General features: G+C 39.6%; 1 protein-coding gene and 2 long non-coding RNA genes across 5 annotated transcripts in view; 1 reads left to right on the forward strand and 2 right to left on the reverse strand.

Moving 5' to 3' along the window:
- Window positions 1-17,754, forward strand: part of PDE4B (phosphodiesterase 4B) — a 250,155-nt gene that overhangs the window by 190,462 nt on the left and 41,939 nt on the right. For 2 of the 3 annotated variants that reach the window (XM_081915774.1, XM_081915775.1), the window contains 4 exons: window positions 2,104-2,298; window positions 5,620-5,656; window positions 6,269-6,339; window positions 7,947-7,996. In XM_081915774.1, coding sequence (XP_081771900.1) covers window positions 2,104-2,298; window positions 5,620-5,656; window positions 6,269-6,339; window positions 7,947-7,996 — 353 coding nt within the window. Of the gene's footprint in view, window positions 1-2,103; window positions 2,299-5,619; window positions 5,657-6,268; window positions 6,340-7,946; window positions 7,997-13,460; window positions 13,480-17,754 lie in introns of those variants that run through there. The other variant, XM_081915778.1, reaches the window with a different exon arrangement.
- Window positions 1-17,754, reverse strand: part of LOC309372381 — a 95,158-nt gene that overhangs the window by 52,244 nt on the left and 25,160 nt on the right. The window lies entirely within an intron of this gene.
- On the reverse strand, window positions 11,605-17,594 carry LOC309372367. Its single transcript, XR_014169460.1, has 3 exons — window positions 16,477-17,594; window positions 13,238-13,430; window positions 11,605-13,134 (listed from the first exon to the last, which is right to left on the reverse strand). It is a non-coding gene; the product is annotated as an uncharacterized lncRNA (long non-coding RNA).

Here is a 17,754-nt window from a genome sequence, read left to right on the forward strand (position 1 = left end):
ACAGTAATTAGGGTAGGAGTATCTTGATATTGAGAAGAAAATAGGAGGATGCAGTCCTTATCAGTTCCAAAATAAGGACTTCAGAACAGCAATGTTAGACACAGTGTTTTGAAAACAAAAAATATTAACTCCCCCTCCTCACACAAATGAATCAACTGAGTTATATAGTCAACTAAGTTACTATAGTTCAAGCCGTTTATCTCCCCTATTGAGTAATGAGCCAAAATAAGTTTCACGGCCTATGAAAAAGACATCGCAAGAGTTCCACAGTATAAATTCAAAGTATAATATCAGGCATCTCAAATGGCAGCATTGTGTGTGTGTGTATCTCCTCATGGTGGATTCATGAGACTATTTTCTCCAGCATGAATGAACATTTTTAGCATTCCCTTGCAAATGATTCAGTATATTCAATTTTTAATCAGCTCACATCTGGAAACATTCAAGACTAGTAGGCTGGCTCATATTCTAAACAATAAACCATGAACACAAGGGCTTGCTGCTCAGATCAGCCTGAGTTTGTCCTCTTTCAGTTTCACTGGAAATGTATCACAGGTCAGTTCTATTTTGTTTTGTGTGTAAAAAGAACTTTTTTAAAGAACACATGAAAGGCCAGCATTTAAATTCTACACATTTTAGTACGCATTTCTCCTAAAATATCCCCCTTCAATATTTCCAGTACATCTGCGAGGAGGAAACATGAATAGTGTTATGTCTGTGTAAGTCTTTGCAGGAACCTCCGCTGGCAATAAACCAGATCAGGCTGATCAGCGCAGCGCTCCTCCCATCATGCAGTGATAAAGCAGAAATGCTTTGTGGGAGGCATGGGCTTAATGAAGAAGTAGGAAGAGGAAAAGCTGAGAGAAGGAGAGGATTGTTGGGATCCATTCTATCCTGCTTGCAGTTTAGGGGAACAAAGTTAAGAGGTTGGTATCCTCCAAAGAGAGGTTAGAGGAGAAAGGGGATTTGGGTGAGGGAGCCCTTACACTTTTGTCTCCGAGGGAACAATAATTAAAGACATTGGTGTCAGGCCTATAAAAAGAGATTGGTGGAATTGATGGATAGGCTATCTGAGCTCTTGTAGCAATGGCTCCATCCATTATACTCTGGAGTAAGGGTTGGAGCTCTGAGGATTCTGTATATAGTAGCATTCTTCAGTAAATGCATGTTTTGTCCAGGTGTTCAGAGAAGACAAAAGAGAATACTTTTTCACATTGGCCACAAACAGCTTAAAGCCACATGATGTGATTATGCCTACTGTTCCTGACGAACCGCTGTATAAGGAAGCATTGTACAGTGGTACCTTGGTTCTCGAACAGCTTGGCTCCTAAACAAATCAGCTCCTGAATGCCACAAACCCGGAAGTGAGTGTTCCGGTTTGCGAATGTTTTTTGGATGCCGAATGTCCGATGTGGCTTCCGAAGCTCCTGCAGCCAATCAGAAGCCGTGCCTTGGTTTTTGAATGGTTCCGGGAGTTGAACAGACTCCTGGAATAGATTAACTTTGACAACCAAGGTACCACTCTACCATTGAATGTCTGGTGCCAAGAATAACCAATTCTTACAGACAAATCTGAAATCACCTTTGTTTGGTTGATTTTGCCTTTGTTGTTGTTATTTATCTCACCTGGGAGATAAATTTACAGAATTGCTGTTTTACTGCAAATCTTGTGTGTTCTGCATTTTGACATCTCATTTGCTTTTCTTTGTGTCCACAGTGAGTGCTCTCAAAGGTTATTCAAAGGTGGCTTTAAGCTCACATAAAGGATGTATAGATTTCTCAGAGAGCTTTAAGGGAGATGATGCATGAAGAGAACGTTTGGGAAAGGCAGATGATGGTGTGCAGTACATGGTGGGACGATTTTAACAAGAAACGCTGTTAACAAAATGAAAACTAAATGGTAGTAAAAAGACAAAGAGAAGCACAATGGCAGCCACCCATGGAAAATATTGTTCTGATGGCTTTGCATTTCTGCATCTCCGTTTCCCTGTTGCAACATGGAGGAGTGAATGATATTGTTTGTATTTGAACACATTGAATAAAGTAATGATCTAAGGTGAAGAATATGCTATCCTGTAACAGCCATGCTTGCTTTATTCACAGCTTTGATGTGGAAAATGGCCCCTCACCCGGTCGCAGCCCACTGGACCCTCAGGCTGGCTCTTCTTCAGGACTTGTGCTCCATACCACTTTTCCAGGGCACAGCCAGCGCAGAGAGTCATTTCTTTATAGATCAGACAGTGACTATGACCTCTCACCAAAGACTATGTCCAGGAATTCCTCTCTACCAAGTGAACAGTAAGTACACATATCACAATATACTCTAGTAGGACCATGTGCCGTACCAACGCATATAAACAATTTGATGGCCTAGGTTAAGCAGTAAATTCTGATTGCCCTTGGCTACTAGTTTTTATTGAGCATGTCTTACATTAGCTATATGTGGTTGTACAGTCCTGCAGCAATGTTATTAAAACTACTTGGTGTTGTAGATTTAAGGGTTTATAGGTGAAGATAAGTTTGGCTTTAGTTGGCTTTCAACAAAAACTTACCTCATTATTCTGGAATTATCAAATGGTTCTCCTCTTCTACCTTTTCCATCCTCTTTCCTTATGCATTTAAGGTTGCAATCCTATACATACTTACTTGGGAGTAAAACTCAAAGAATTCAGTGTCATTTACTTTTGAGTATAGAATTTCATTTTAAGTCTTTAAAAACATAAACCAGATGGTAGGGCATTATGTCTTTAGTGTGATTTATTTATAATGCTAAGTTATGATAGGGACTGTTGAAAAAATGTTTTTTTTTGTTTGAGATGCAAGTAAAACAACTAATGCACAAAAAGTAAAGGCTATAATCTCTAATTGTATACAGTATATATAAATAAAATATCCAGAGCAATATAAACACATCAGCACAATTGTAACATGCCATTTCTAAGTCAAAAGGATACAGTTTTTTTTTAATTAATAAAATGTTTAGCGTGTATATGGTTGATTATAAATGAGAATATATATTTAATGAAAACCCCAAAGATTTTAATGCCCTTTCTACCATGCATTGTAACTACCATGCTGAAAATTCACTGAAAATCCCTGCAAATAGCATTAAAACCAATGAAAGCCAGAAAATTTAAAGTTGACCTTTACTCAGATGGCTTTGCTCTTTTTCCAGCTGAGAGGGAGTGTACAGCCCTAACTTTGAATTTCCTGGCTCTTATTGCCGTGTATTGCAAGAACCGAGTGGTAGTTCCTGCTCAGATTATTTTCTTCTTATGAATATACACTATAATTGGAGAACATTAGAAGCAGCCTTGTATGGATACATAAAACAGAGGTATAGTAGGTATAGTATAGGTGGTAAAGAGTTTCTTATTGAATATATGTTATCATAAGCAGATAATCCTTTCATAGTATCTTTCCAGCTTATAAATAAGTTGAGGTTGGCATAAATATATAGATATATATAAGCAATGGTATAGATACAGTAAGCCCACAATGTATGTGCATTTAACTTGCGTGCATTCAGCTTTATGTGTTTGGCAATTATTTAAAAAATAGGATCAGACCCTAGGAAAAAAGAACCCAATGTCTTTGGACCCCAGTGTCCTTTGGCTATATGTGATTGGGCTTTAGCTGCGATCCCTGAAACGTAATCCCTGCGTAAATTGCAGATTTACTGTATATATGTTAATAGGAATGTAAGTTGAGTGATTAGGTTAATGTGCATAGTAACTGGCCATTGTGCAAATTCATCAGGCCTCATGGAGAAAGTACATTTATTCCTTCCATGAAGAGGGATTTGTGCACATTTTCAGTTCAGTATACACAATCTTCAACAGGCCCTGGAGAATGTGCAAATCTTGGCTGAATTTTGTACAGTTTCCAGCTATTATGCATACAATGTTATGCAATATTATACAATATTATGCAACAAGAAAGGGAACTTTTACAGCTTCTCTCCCCTTCCCACATTTCTCATGGAAGTTCCCCTCCTTTGGTGCTGCTATTAAGCTAATGGGTTTCTTTATAGTAGCTAGGGCCAATCCTAATAGGAATCACAGGGGAAAGAAGATGTAACCACCTGAAGAAGGGTTACCCAGCAGGTAAAAGAAAGCTGGGAGAGAAAGTGTAAAGTACATCTGATCTTACATGCCACCACCCTACACACTGGAAGGAGGGTGGAAGGTGCTACTCAGCTGTCTGGGAAACAGCTGATAGTGGTTAAAAGGGGTGCTGGATTGCAGGAAAAAGGGCTCCTTTAGAGGAAAGGTGGGATGAAAATGCAATCAATCAATCAATCAATCAATCAATTAATTAATAAGCTTTCAAGCCCCCCATTCCTGATTCTTGGTCAATCAGTGTGAGGGTATCTTGTGGACCACGTAACATTACACAGTGGGTCAGAAACAGCCTAGCCTGGGGAGTACAGATTGCAGACTTCTGAACAAGAAATAAAGAAGAGGATTTGTTTCTTGGAGACTGCACATACTAATTTGATAATGTGCATATGTCCGAAGAACATACAAAATACATTCAAGAAATGGACCTACCCCAAAGCCTGTTGGAGATTATGCAATGTACTATATGCCCATTCCCCCCAATGCACATTGGGTATTATGTATTTTGGCTGGGAAATGTGCACAGTTCCCTCCTCATGGACGGATTCCGTGCACATTCTTCATGAGGCCTGGTGAATATGCACAATGGCTAGCTATGCACATTAACCATTCAAGTTACATTCCCCTTAACATATACATGCACATCTGGCACTGTTTGCATGTACCACTAAGCCAAACCATGCAAATCGAAGCTTAATGCAAAAGAACAAAATTCAGGTTCCCATACAGAATTACACTGTTTCTTTGCTCTTTGCTCTTCCTCTGGTCCTTCCGTGAATAAAGCCATGGTTTGGTTTGGCTTAGCATTGCATCTGAAGCCAGATAAACCATGAGCAGTAACTTGCCTACAGTTTGTGCTTTCTCTGCAGCAACATAAGCTATAAGAAAGGGCTCAGATGTAAAGCTTAGTCCAGCCATAGCTTATCCCTGGGTAGCAGCAGGATCAGAAGAGGACCAAAGTGACCACCATCTTCTCTCCAGGAACCCACAGATTGGCTGACTAGTTCTTAACAGGTTTGGCTTTGTGATGAGTGCAGATAGTGTCAAAATATACTTTACAGCCTAAACCTAGTCTGCAACCAACCCAAAAGGTATCTGCAGCCCGCCCACTCTTTCATAATCACTTACCTCATTTAGTGAGGTACACTAAGGAGGTAGGAAAGAGACGTGGAAAACGTCATACGTGACCAAGTGATGCAAGATGAATGTGCGTCACAGAGACAGGGGTTAGAAGGCAAGGGAGCGAGGGCCAAATCAGATGCAACACTAGGAAGGTTGTGTGTAGCAGTGAAGAAACAGAATTTCCATAGTGATTCAAAGTTGCTACATGTGTGTTTCAGTGCACATCTTAATCTGTATGTACAGCATGAGTATGCAACTGTAACACGAGATGTTGCCCAAAGATTTCAAACAATATGAGAATGCATCATGTTTCTTGACTATGTGGTTGTTTATTAAAATACTGTATGGGATTCTTTTTCTTTTCATTTCTTGCTAGACATGGAGATGACCTGATAGTTACACCTTTTGCTCAGGTATGTTTCAAATATTGTGACACTGATTCTAGTGCAGATGGTGGCCTATCTGAGGCATTTGAGAGCCTAGAGTGAAGTTATGAGTATTGCACTTTTGCTTCATAAGGATCCTGGCCCATGTGATTCCTCCTCCTTCATCACTGCATCTGGCCTCCTGATTTGTCACAGGTCTTACTGTATAGTCAGCCATAATGTCTTGATCACAGCCCCCCATTCCGGCCCCACCCTGACCCAGGCATCCTGTTCCAAATATCATGGCATTACTAGATTGTGTATAGTTGCATTATAGTTATCACTTCTTTTGCATCAGCTTCATGTGCTAATTGTTTCCTACAAATAACTGTCCTGATTAAGGGTGTATGAGGTCAGCTGTGTATATTGTATAATGATGTTGAATATTTAGCGGCTTTTTTGCTTGTTAGGCACGATCCAGTCAAATTCAATACTGTGAAATCCCATTGTTTTAATGGGAAAGTGTCAATCATGTGTTTAGTTCTCTCCCACTACTTAAATCAATGAAGCTTTAGAGTATTTAACTGTCTAAATGTTTATATGTACATTCTGAATGCTTGCACTTGTTTTAATATTTAGTGTGGCCTTCTTTTTTTGTAGGTCTTGGCTAGTTTGAGAAGTGTAAGGAATAACTTCACGTTATTGACAAATCTGCAAGGAGCATCAAACAAGTAAGTTGTCTCCTTTTAAAAAAAAGGTGCTACAAAATTCACTGAGCTCCCATTCTATGGATGCTTACTAAAGAGAAAGACCACTGAAATCTAGGTTTGACAAAATATGCACAGAATTGTACCATAAGGCATATCTTCAATCTCAGACTGATTTTTACCAATGCTGGCACTTTGTTCAGTGAGGGAGCTATAGTGAAAAAGCATGAGGCCCAATGTAATGCATGCAGCCTGACTCATATTGAACTCATGTCAAAATCAAACTGATTTTAATGAAACTGGATTTTAGTCACTAATAGTTTAAAATGTGTCGAGGAATTTTACCTAGACTGTTGAACTATTTGTGAGTGCAAAGCAGTATGCTATAAATCGGGCACTCCTAAGCATGGCCAATGGCACAACTGCTTAAAACATTGTATTCTATTGAGGTTTGTATGACAACAGTAATAAGGCAGATACGATGTTGCTGGACTCCAGCTCCCATCAGCCCCAATCAGTATGGCCCATTATTAGACAGTAGTGTCATTACACTAATGTTGGGACGAGGACACGGCTGAGAAAAATAGTGGCTTGTGTCAAGCCACCTAATGGGTTCATGCCAAGGTGAAAGTTAAACTAAGAATTTCCAACTTCTAGTCTACTTTCTTAGCCCTCTAGATTGCAGGGGAAAGGCTGCAAACCTAACCACTGTCACTTGGGTGTAAGCCTGACTGAATTCGGTAAGAGTGACTTCTGAGCAGACATTGTTAGGATTGTGCTGTTAGCCAAGAAGTGTTGAATTCAATAAAGATTGAAGTCAGACATTACATGCCCCTTCTGCATTGTACAATGTGAAACAGTGTCACATCAGATAGCTATTTCTCATGGCTATGCCTGAAGAAAATGAAGCATTCCTTCTATAACTTCAAAACCTCTATCATCTCTTTACTATCGTGGAGGCACTTGTAACAGAATTCATTATAATTTATTCTCATTTGAAACCAGTTTAAACTGATGGTTATTTGAGAGAATTGGCTTTTTCACAGGATGTCTATTTTTGTTGGTCTTGGAAAGGCTTTAAGTGGTATTAAAGCAACCTAGAATGTCACATAAAACTAGTACACACTCTCTCTCTCTCTCTCTCTCTCTCTCTCTCTCGCTCTCGCTCTCGCTCTCGCTCTCGCTCTCTCTCTTTCTCTAGACTTGTAAAGGCATCCCAATGCAATAAGTATGCATGTGTTGCTCTATTCATATCAAAAGCACTGCTCCTTCCAGCTCATGATTTCATAGAGTGCAACCTCACTTTTCCTAAACTTGCCCTCATGTGGAAGTTGCTTGCAAATGAATGAATGTGGCAGTTGCGCCACGTGGCAAGTGCCACATGGATCAGGCAATATACTGTATCCTCTATGCAAAACATTCCAGTTTGCTGCTTATGGATACATGGAGAGAAGAAAAAACATTGCTAAAAGCTGATCCATATGAAAATATTCTACATTCACACAATTCACATAACCATCAATTGTTCATGTGAAATGCAGAAGAAGAAAAAACCCCTTCTGACTGTATTAACAGGTACCTACCAGCCCTGGCAATATGAATCTCACGATGCATTATTTATACCTATACAGGAGGTCACCGGCAGCAAATCAACCACCAGTCTCCAGGGTTAACATTCAGGGTATGTATTCTGTTGAACGAACAGTGTTTAAGTGGCAATAATTTTTTATTTTAATAAACAGTTAACAGTACTATTGATTCCATTAAAACCCATTAGAGATATAATGTTTCAATCATCAGGGCTAGGTACAGTTACAGCATAGAGCAAATCTGTGTCATAATTGTACAGAATATAATCAGAACTGCAGTGCTTCCCCCTTGTTTCTTTGTATTTGTTCTGATCATTCATGAGAGGTGGATAGAAAACTATTTGACAATTCTGTCACTGTAACCTGAGTGGGTAATCCAGGAGAAGCACTTTTTAAAAAATGTGCGATGGTTTGTGACTAAGAAGATTGTTATTGTGGAAAGATTAGCGACTGTCCATTGAGAAAACTGGATACAGAGAATCCAGCAGATGGCAAGATATGCATGCAACACATTAGCTGGAAGAAGGGGGAAACAGTAATAGAAAAGAAGAGATATAGGAAAAGATTCAGTGATGTAATGTGTGGTGGCTTTACACTTGATTTGTGACCAACCTGGTTATACAACTTTACATAGAGACTTCTGTAGCAGAGTGATGCATTTCACTGTCTCTTTGTGCAGATACAGCAGGGGTCACAAACTTTTGGGAGCACTTTTGCAAACAGAAGAAACTCACGGGCAGCACACACATCCTGCAACTAAACATGCAGAGCAACCCATTCCATTGGCTCCAATGCTTCTTTGAAGCCTAATTTCAGCAGGGAAAAGGGGGTCATGTGGACAACAGGGAAGACTTTTGCAGCCATAGGTGCACCAAAAGGCAACAAGTTGGTGACCCCATGTTGGCTGTACCTAACTGTTGGCAGTGTGTTCTTAAGCTGAAATACTGTATTGCATTTCATTAATCATTCATAAGTCATCTTGGACTATGAAAAAGCCTTTTCAAAGTTCATGCAGCAGGCCTACTCATAACTGTATATGCCTTCTTGGGCCATGTAAGAGCCCTAAGCATAAGCCTTCATTCAAGAAACCCTTAGTGAGTTAGGGACTTTCCCTACATGCAAAGACAGGCTCTGGCGGATTGAGTGGACAAGATCATTAGTGGGTCCCAACAGTCAAGAAGGCAGTTTTCTGCACGTGCTGTAGGGGGAAGTGAAGGGCAGATGGGTCTCGTCAATCTGAGAAGGTAGCCAATCTAGGAGAAGGAAAATTCTGATCCTAACCCTTTGCTGCCTTGTGGGATATCTTTGGGAGTGGAGTCCCTAAGATGATTGGATGGCCCTTGTATGCCTCCTTCCAGCAACTCCTGCAGCCAAGCTGGTGTCAAATGTATTGCTCTGCTTTCCTTTGAACCACATCAGTGAGGCCGGGGGGAGGGGTCTTGTCATCTGGGCAGCCCAGGACCTCCATACACACTGCCCAGGCTTGTGCCCTGGAGAAGTCACTTAGCTGCTGCTAGCGCAGCAGTTTGACTTCAGCCCTGGAGGCATTCTCCATTGTCTCTTGAGATAGATGGCTGCCAACAAGAACAACAAAAACCCTTTACTGATGATCAGTGCTGGGATACTGGTGCAAGTGCTATGCCTTGTTGTCTTCTTGTGCAAGAGGCATCAGCTGGAACCAAGGATATTGCTACGAAGCTCAAAGCAGCTTCTCTTAACAATTCTAGAAATTACTCATGGTTTTTGTCACTCATCCTTTTGTTCCTTCCAACTTCCTTCATAGGACACATTGTCATTGGCATAGGTCACCATCATCTCAGCTCTTTATACATGCCAGTACTCACTTCATGCTTCCAGGACACAAGACTGCCAGTCCTGGCCCCAGTTCTGTTGGCTGTACAACTTTACCACTATGCTTCTAAAGCCAACACTTTGCTCAGCAATTCCTCTGCGTGATTGGGCTCCCATCAATACCATGCCTTGATATTTGGATAATGCATCTAATAACAACATATGTTCTTATCTTCCAATGGTACATAAGCAAATCCATACATTTTTAAATGTTTAGTTTACTCTAAAAGGCGGGGAGAGGAAATGATGCCCGAATTTAGGAAGTGTGATTAATTTGGAAACAGATGGCCATTTAGAATCCCAGACAGCAACCATTAAACTTAATAAGAGAGTTTCTGTTCGTTTGGATAAATGTGACATATTTCTTGCCAGCTTTCAGAAAAAAGAAAGACTAGAGATCAAGAAGTTAAATACTTTTTTCAGTAGGGTCAGCAATATATATATACATATCTATATTTGTTTATTTCTTCTGGCTTCTGTTTCATGCTATGGCAGAGTAAATTATTTTACCCAACAAAAGACTATCGTCTCTGTGGGGGTTCTGTTGACACTTTCAGGTTGTTTGAGAAACAAGGAGCAGTGTTGTTTCCCATTTTTTGTTGTGATTCTCGTGCAGGGGGGCGGGGTCTTGAATCATCCTCAAACTGAAACAGCAATCTTTTCTCATTGAAAAATGCAGTTCAATCCTCATCATTCGTGCCTTAGCAATGGTTGTATGGCATTTGACTGCTCAGGTATAACAATACTGAATATTGCTTGTGTAATCATGAGTGAAGAAGCTCCCAGTTCTTCCATGCACCCCAAATGCCAACACAATGTTACTTTTTATCATTTCACAAGTATTCCTTTGAAAGACAATAATTTCACATATGGTCTTTTTTGTTTCTGCTTTCTTTTAAAATGGAAATATCAATCAAAGGATCCCCTTAAAGATCCCTGCTACACATATCTGGTCAAAATGTTGATATTTAGTCACAGGGAGAAGAAAAAAATACAAATAATAGAAACAGTTCTATGCCTAGTGAAAACAATACACACCAAGTTATAATTCCCTGGTGTGTCAACCCATGTGGCTTGTGACTATAAAAATTCAGGCTGTGATAATCATGAAAACATTCTTGGACTCTTCAAAATATTTTCCCAATTATAAGTCCTAAGATTTAATCCTAGTCAGTAGTTTAAAGAGATAATATTGATCTTTGCATACCTTTTCCCCCCTGAAGGCTGCCCACTGTGTTCATAGCAATTTCAGAATTTCACGTGTCCTTAACCACTAGTTCAATATATGCATTCATCTACTGTGGGGTTGTTTCCAAGAAGGTCACCCCATTTGTGCAAGGACACTCTTCCCCCTTTGTGCCTCCATAATCTGTTCTGGGGGTTCTTCTGGAATGGGTATGGAGCATGAACAGAAGAGGGAGAGGAATTTGCATTGTGCAAGCAAAAAGGACATCTTGGTTGGATACGACCATGTCTCTTTATATTAATTGCACTAATTTGGTTCTCTCTTTTTTTAAGTGTAAACTACACTATAGATTACGGTACTTTGCTTTTAAGTTTTATTTTAGTGGAGATACATGTTTACCTTGCCCATTATTTGAAACAATATACTTATAGAGTAGGGATGAGGAACTCCCATCAGCCCCAGAACATGGCCAGTGGTCAGGAATCATGTAGTCCAGCAACATCTGCAGGGTCGGTTTCCTCATGCCTGTAACAAACTAGGTGCAAATTTATTTTTATTTTGTCCAAGTGTCTAAGAAAGATGCACAGATATTTAAAGTATACGAGTGGTGTTTCCTAGCAGATCAATATTATTTTCCATCACAGGTTGCTTCTCTTGTTAACATCATCATAGAAGACACACAATCAACTAACATCAGTTGAATCAGAGGAGATTGTTCTCTTTGCTTTAGAAGTGTGAATTGTATCCTGTTATGAGAAGCACAAAATGCTTAAAGCCAGCTGACAAGTGTAATGTTCTTTGGTGAAGGAGGCAGACCTCATTCAGCATTTGCACTGGAAATGAACACAACACATTTCTTGGCACTAAATAGAATTTCCAGAACTTGGCAAGCAAACGGCAATTCTTCACTCATTATGTTTTCTTTAAAGATTATACAAGGAGTTTCTTTGCCCCACAGCAGAGCATAGAATCGTAGAATTGTGGAATTGTAGAGTTTGAATGGACCACAAAGATAAATCTAGCCCAACACCCTGCAATGCAGGAATCTTTTGCCCAATGTGAGGTTTGAACCCACAACCCGAGAGGAAGAGTCACACGCTCTACCGACGGAGCCATCTCTCGGACAGGACAGAGTAATATTCAACACAGATATAATGTTTAGTGCATTTTTAATATTGAAAATGCTTCATGCACAACATGGCAGAAAACTTTATGGCAACCCTGTAAGGTAGGCCTTTGCTGATATCTCCATTTTGCCAGTGGGGAGCTGAGGCAGAAAAAATACTGGCTTGCCTATGCCTACTCAGTGAGCTTGTGGCTCGGGCAGGATTTGAACTGGAGTTTTCCCAGCTCACATTCTGTTACTACACTATACTACTAATTTAATGTTCTTTTAAACAGCTGTCCAGTCTTGTCATGAGATGTTTTCCTTAGTCTTAAAGCCACAGAGAGGATGAATAACATGCATTAGGAATACACCCTGTGCTTTGTCCTAAAATCCAGCCAGATTCCCCCCTCCTTTAATTTTGTTGTAATTACAGACCACAGGAACACACAGAACTGTTTTCACAAATTAAAAAGACTCTTAAGGGGTCAAAAAGGCAAGTATTTGACAAATAAATAAATCTAGTTTGTGGGAACATCTGTTCTGCAACTGTGTGAAAAACTTTTAGTTCAAGGCAACAGTAATATAATAGATATTGTTACTGATCCAAGTTGCTGTACCACAACCCTTGGCAGCAAAAATATATATGCAAAAATGTACCACTGCATTCATACAGTTACATGCTGCTTCCATGCTGTTAATGCTTCTGAGAAGTTGCAGTTCCACTATCAGCTGGAAGCAGTCTCATGCTATGTCAGCCTCGGATGCATATGGGAATACAGTGGTACCTCGGGTTACAGATGCTTCAGGTTACAGACACTTCAGGTTACAGACTCCGCTAACCCAGAAATAGTACCTCGGGTTAAGAACTTTTCTTCAGGATGAGAACAGAAATCGCACGGCGGCAGTGGGAGGCCCCATTAGTTAAAGTTAAGAACAGTTTCAGGTTAAGAACAGACCTCCGGAACGAATTAAGTTCTTAACCCGAGGTACCACTGTAGATGCATAGGGCATATTCATTATAGCTGAGTGGTAGTAACATGATGTAGCATTTCTTCTATATGTTTTTTTCAGCCATTCTCCAGCAGCTAGTGAGAAAAGAAATTGTATTCAAAAAATAATCAAAGGCAAAAGAAACTTTCAATGAAATTATCATGGATGAGTTGTGGGTTTTTGTCACGCTTGCCTTACTTTTGCGGTGGCCAAGAAGGAATTGTGAGTGACCTTTCATTCTTCAAATCATCTCTCCAGTGGTATGACTTTGCTGCCTCCTGGGTGCCTGCACTTAATCAAAGCCCAGGAGAAGACTTCCTTCCAGAGGGCTTTTTCAGCTCAGGAAGTACAGCAGCCAGAGACACGCTGCAGAGTGCTGGAGAAATGTTTACTGGAAAGGCAAACAGATATACTATCCTTGGCCACCTTGCAGGAATAAGGTAAGCTCAAAACCCACAGAAATTCTAAGCTGCCTGGACAATGAGGTAGAAAAAATGGAAGCCTCTTTTGCATATGAAGAACGATTTCGAGAAATTGAACAGGACAGATTTCAGCACAGTACTGCTGAGCATTTTGGAATCTCTCCTTGCCTTGAAATGACCTGTTCTACACATCCTTGCCTGCCAAGAACGCTGGAACTTATAGTCAAGCTCCTTGCGCTATTTGCTGCTATGGTGCCTTTAGCTCTTCTACCCTCCACCAGGTAAATACGTATTTTCCCCCTCAAGTGTGGGGGCTGGCAAAGAAGCATGGGGAAGAACCATAGGTCAGTGGTTGAGCAAATGCTTTGCATGCAAAAGATTGCAGGTTTCATCCATGACACCATATTGAATGACTAGGAAAGACCTGTATCTCAAATATGGGGAGATGCTGGACGTCACTGTAGACAATAATGAATTAGGTAAACCAAAGTATAAGGCAATTTCCTATGTTATAGTTGAACAGTTTGTGAATTTAAGTCACTCACACACACACACACACAAAATCCATCAAGGTATTCCAAATGTTTGAAACTTAAACCATGCCATGAGTCCGAAGGTATGGTGGAGTTCAGGTGAAACGGACAAGGAGTGGGGAAAAGACTTACCATCCGTTCTTTTTTAAAAGGAGTATGTTTACCTGTGAAAATACTATAGAAAATAAAATCAATTTTGACCTTCCATACAAATGGACAAGCAAACTCTTTAATCATCAACATTGCTGTTGAAAGAAAAATGAAAGTTTAGGATACTTCTAAATCCTCAATCACTGTCTTGTGAATATTGGAGTGATCATTCTGTGATATTTTGGCAGTAGACAAAGCTGTAATGTAACTTTTGTATAAATGTTTATTTAAAGAAGGGAATAGTTCTAAATAAACAAATTAGGTATAAATGTTTTACTTGAACTGAAAGCTAAATTATGTTATAGACCACCCTGAGATGAATTATTTTACAGATTAAATCGGCATCTCCAGTATGAGTTCCTGTCAGTGAGCCTCACTGAACACAGTGGAGTTCTTACTTCTGAGTAGACATAGATAATATTGGACTGTGCAGGTATTACTTGAGTCTGTTGGGGCTGTAGCATAATTTTTAAAGGATGGAATCATTTTATTATGACAGTGAATTGTTACAGAAACAGATTGAGGGTGGGGAGGGAGAGAGAGAAAAAGAGAAAGCTCCTCAAGTGTTTTCAAAAGAAAATAAATGCAGCATGGTAATGAATTACATGCCCAACAGTACAAAATCTGGCTTTTATGCTTTGCAACATTAGCTTGTCGGTGTGTGCAACAAATTGCATAGTTTCCCAAGGCTCATGGGTTTTAAGTATAGTAAAAGCTCTGCTGTTATGAGCAGGTGTGAAATGGTGTTTTCCCTTTATTACTGCATCAGCTGGCCTTTTCTTAAACTCCTTACATGCCTTTACATGAACAATCAAATGTACTTTGTGTCTTATTGTGCATGAAAGTCCAAAGAAAAAGATAAATGGCTAGGTTGTAAATTATCTAAAATATCATCGTAACCAAATTGTATAACTATTTTGAGAACTTTTTATTTTAATCCATATAGATTATGGATGTGCATATAGTAAATGAGCTGCAGGAATTTGCCATCATAGCCCCAAATCTCATGACAATCTCTGAGGATTTTCTCACCTAGCTCAGGGTATGCATGCTGATGCTTTGGGATATAGACGCAAATTCATGCACCTACTCAGTTATGCAGGATAAAATACTATAACTGTTTGTCATATATCACTTGCAGAGTACTTCATAGTCTTCATTGTGGTTTTCTTGCTCAAATAACCTTATGAGGTAGGCACAAAGGAATCACGGTAGAGCAGTGATTTCCCTAAGGCCACAGAATGAGTCTGTGTAGGATTTGAACCCAAATCTCTCAGACCCATATACTATTCACTGTATCCAGGTAGGTCTAAACTGAAGCCATTTAAGTTGACCTCTAGTAATAGGACAGCTCTATACTAGGAATACAGGGATATAAAATTACTGCCTTTGTGACAAAAAGACTTTAAAGATCAGAAGTTACGTTACTTCTATGAAAACCAGTTCAGATGCAAAAAATAAAAATGTTAATATAGAATTTATAGTAGGGTGGTTTCATGCTAAATATCTAAATTTAACACATACTTGAAAATGGCTAGTATCACCATCACATAAGTAAGGAGGGATAGAAGCAAGCCAAGATTAATCATGCAAGTAACACAGACTTCAATAGGAAAGTTTTTTTGGTTGTGTTTTTTTTTTTACCAACAACCAAAACACAAACAGTGAAAACAAACAGTGAAAACCCCCAGGTGGCTGATACATTGGGTATACATAATCAATAATAACATATTCAAATCAACCATATGTACAATTCTATATACCTTAACACTCCTCCCTCCACAAGGTTTATTTAACTTTTAACATTTTAATTGCCCCAAATTGTTCAAACCTGCCCAAATAAGTCAATATTTTCTCAAACCAATCCTCCTCCTTCTCACTGACCTTAAACCCTTTCATTTTACGTATCTTCACAGTTAGATACTCTAAGATTATAATATTTTTCTATTTTTCCCTCCATTGGTTCACCCCTAGCTCTTCTGCGTTTTTCCAATTACTCGCTATAACCTGTCTGGCTGCAATTACCATCAATTTTACCCATTTACATTCCTCTTTTGTTTCTAACTCAGTGCTACTCAGGCTAACAAGAACCATTAATTTAGATATTTCCACCTTCCTACCCACAATTCCCGATTCAACAGGAAAGCTAACCGTGTGTCACTGAAATGTCTGGGCTTGCACAACAATCCTAAACATGACTACTCAGAGATGAGTCTGTCTGATAAAGTTCAGAGGGGGTCACTTTCCAATAAATGGGTAGTAATGATAGGAAACTGCCTTATACCAACTTAAACCATTAGTCCATTTTGCTCACTATTGTATATATACTTACTGGCATCAGCTGTTCAGGGTTCCAGACAAGTCTCTGCTATTTCTTTGTGAAAATGCCAGGTTTTGAACCCAGGATCTTTTGCATGAAAAGCATGGCCTCTTCCACTGAACTATGGTCCTTCCTCTGGCTTTAAAAGAATTTAGACTGGCTAGATTATACTGTGTGTTTTTGAAAACATAACACAGTAGATTCCTACTGGTAGAAATCTAAATTAGGAAACTCAACGGTGCCTCTCAATTGTTTTGTTTTTAATGTGAAAGCTTTTTAAAAAATTAAAAAGTAAATTTCTAATGAAGCTTGATGTTGTTGCAAATAGTTGGGAACAGCCAACAAGATAAGCTGTCGTTTTGCATTGTAAATGAAAATATTGCGATCTTTAAAATATACACGAAGTCTGCTGGAGAAAATGAAGAATAGTTCTTTTGTCAGATAAACTCCCCCCAGCCCACCCCAAATTAACTGACTAGTGTCCAATGATCCTGGCTACAATAGTGGCTTCATTTCCTGCACTGCAAGGCTAGTTCATTCCCACAGAGAATCCACTTCTCATTTTCCCATTGCTTAGAAATACACACCCCCTGAAAGTTGGAATCATGCATCTTACTAAGTATTTCAGTTATGCTATTGACGTCAATGCAGTCATTAAATAGATTGCTGGCCCTCCCAGCAGTAAGCTTGTGCCAAAGACCTAGAGGCAGACACGTTTTAAAAGAAGAACATCAGGTTTTCTTTTTAGAAGTTCAGAAAAATAAGAGGCAGCGTTTCTCCCTTCACGTCTCTCTGCTTCACAATCCCTCTTCCGTCTTTTAGAAAATTTCGTTGCTTTTCATTGTTGGTAGATTCGCTCAGGGGTTGCCATTCTGTTACTATGTACATAAACAACCTTAAATGAGAGACTTAAAGAGTAGTTTCTTGTGATCAGCTCCGACTGAAAAGCAACGCTAATTTTACATTCTTGTAGATGGACTTGCTTACATATATCATGTAACATTAAGTCAGCCAAACCTTTTTAGCCTTTGACTCCAGACGTTCTTCAAGGATTGATTTCATGGAGTCTATTAAAAAATCGCTGCCATTTCTCCTCAGCGAGCCTCCTGTGGGCTCTGAAGATGTGTAAGCCAATCACGGTTCCATAGCAACCGATGTAAACTGTTCCCTGTCACCCACACCTGTGGACTCTCATGTTAGGCATTCCACACGTGCTACACCCATCATGCCCTCAGCCATTCCACCCAGTCCAACTGCCATCTATGGCAGCTGAGCAAGCAACAGTGATGT

The sequence above is a fragment of the Podarcis melisellensis genome (genome assembly GCF_964234715.1).
Source record: "Podarcis melisellensis genome assembly, chromosome: 6".
NCBI classification, from domain to species: domain Eukaryota; kingdom Metazoa; phylum Chordata; class Lepidosauria; order Squamata; family Lacertidae; genus Podarcis; species Podarcis melisellensis.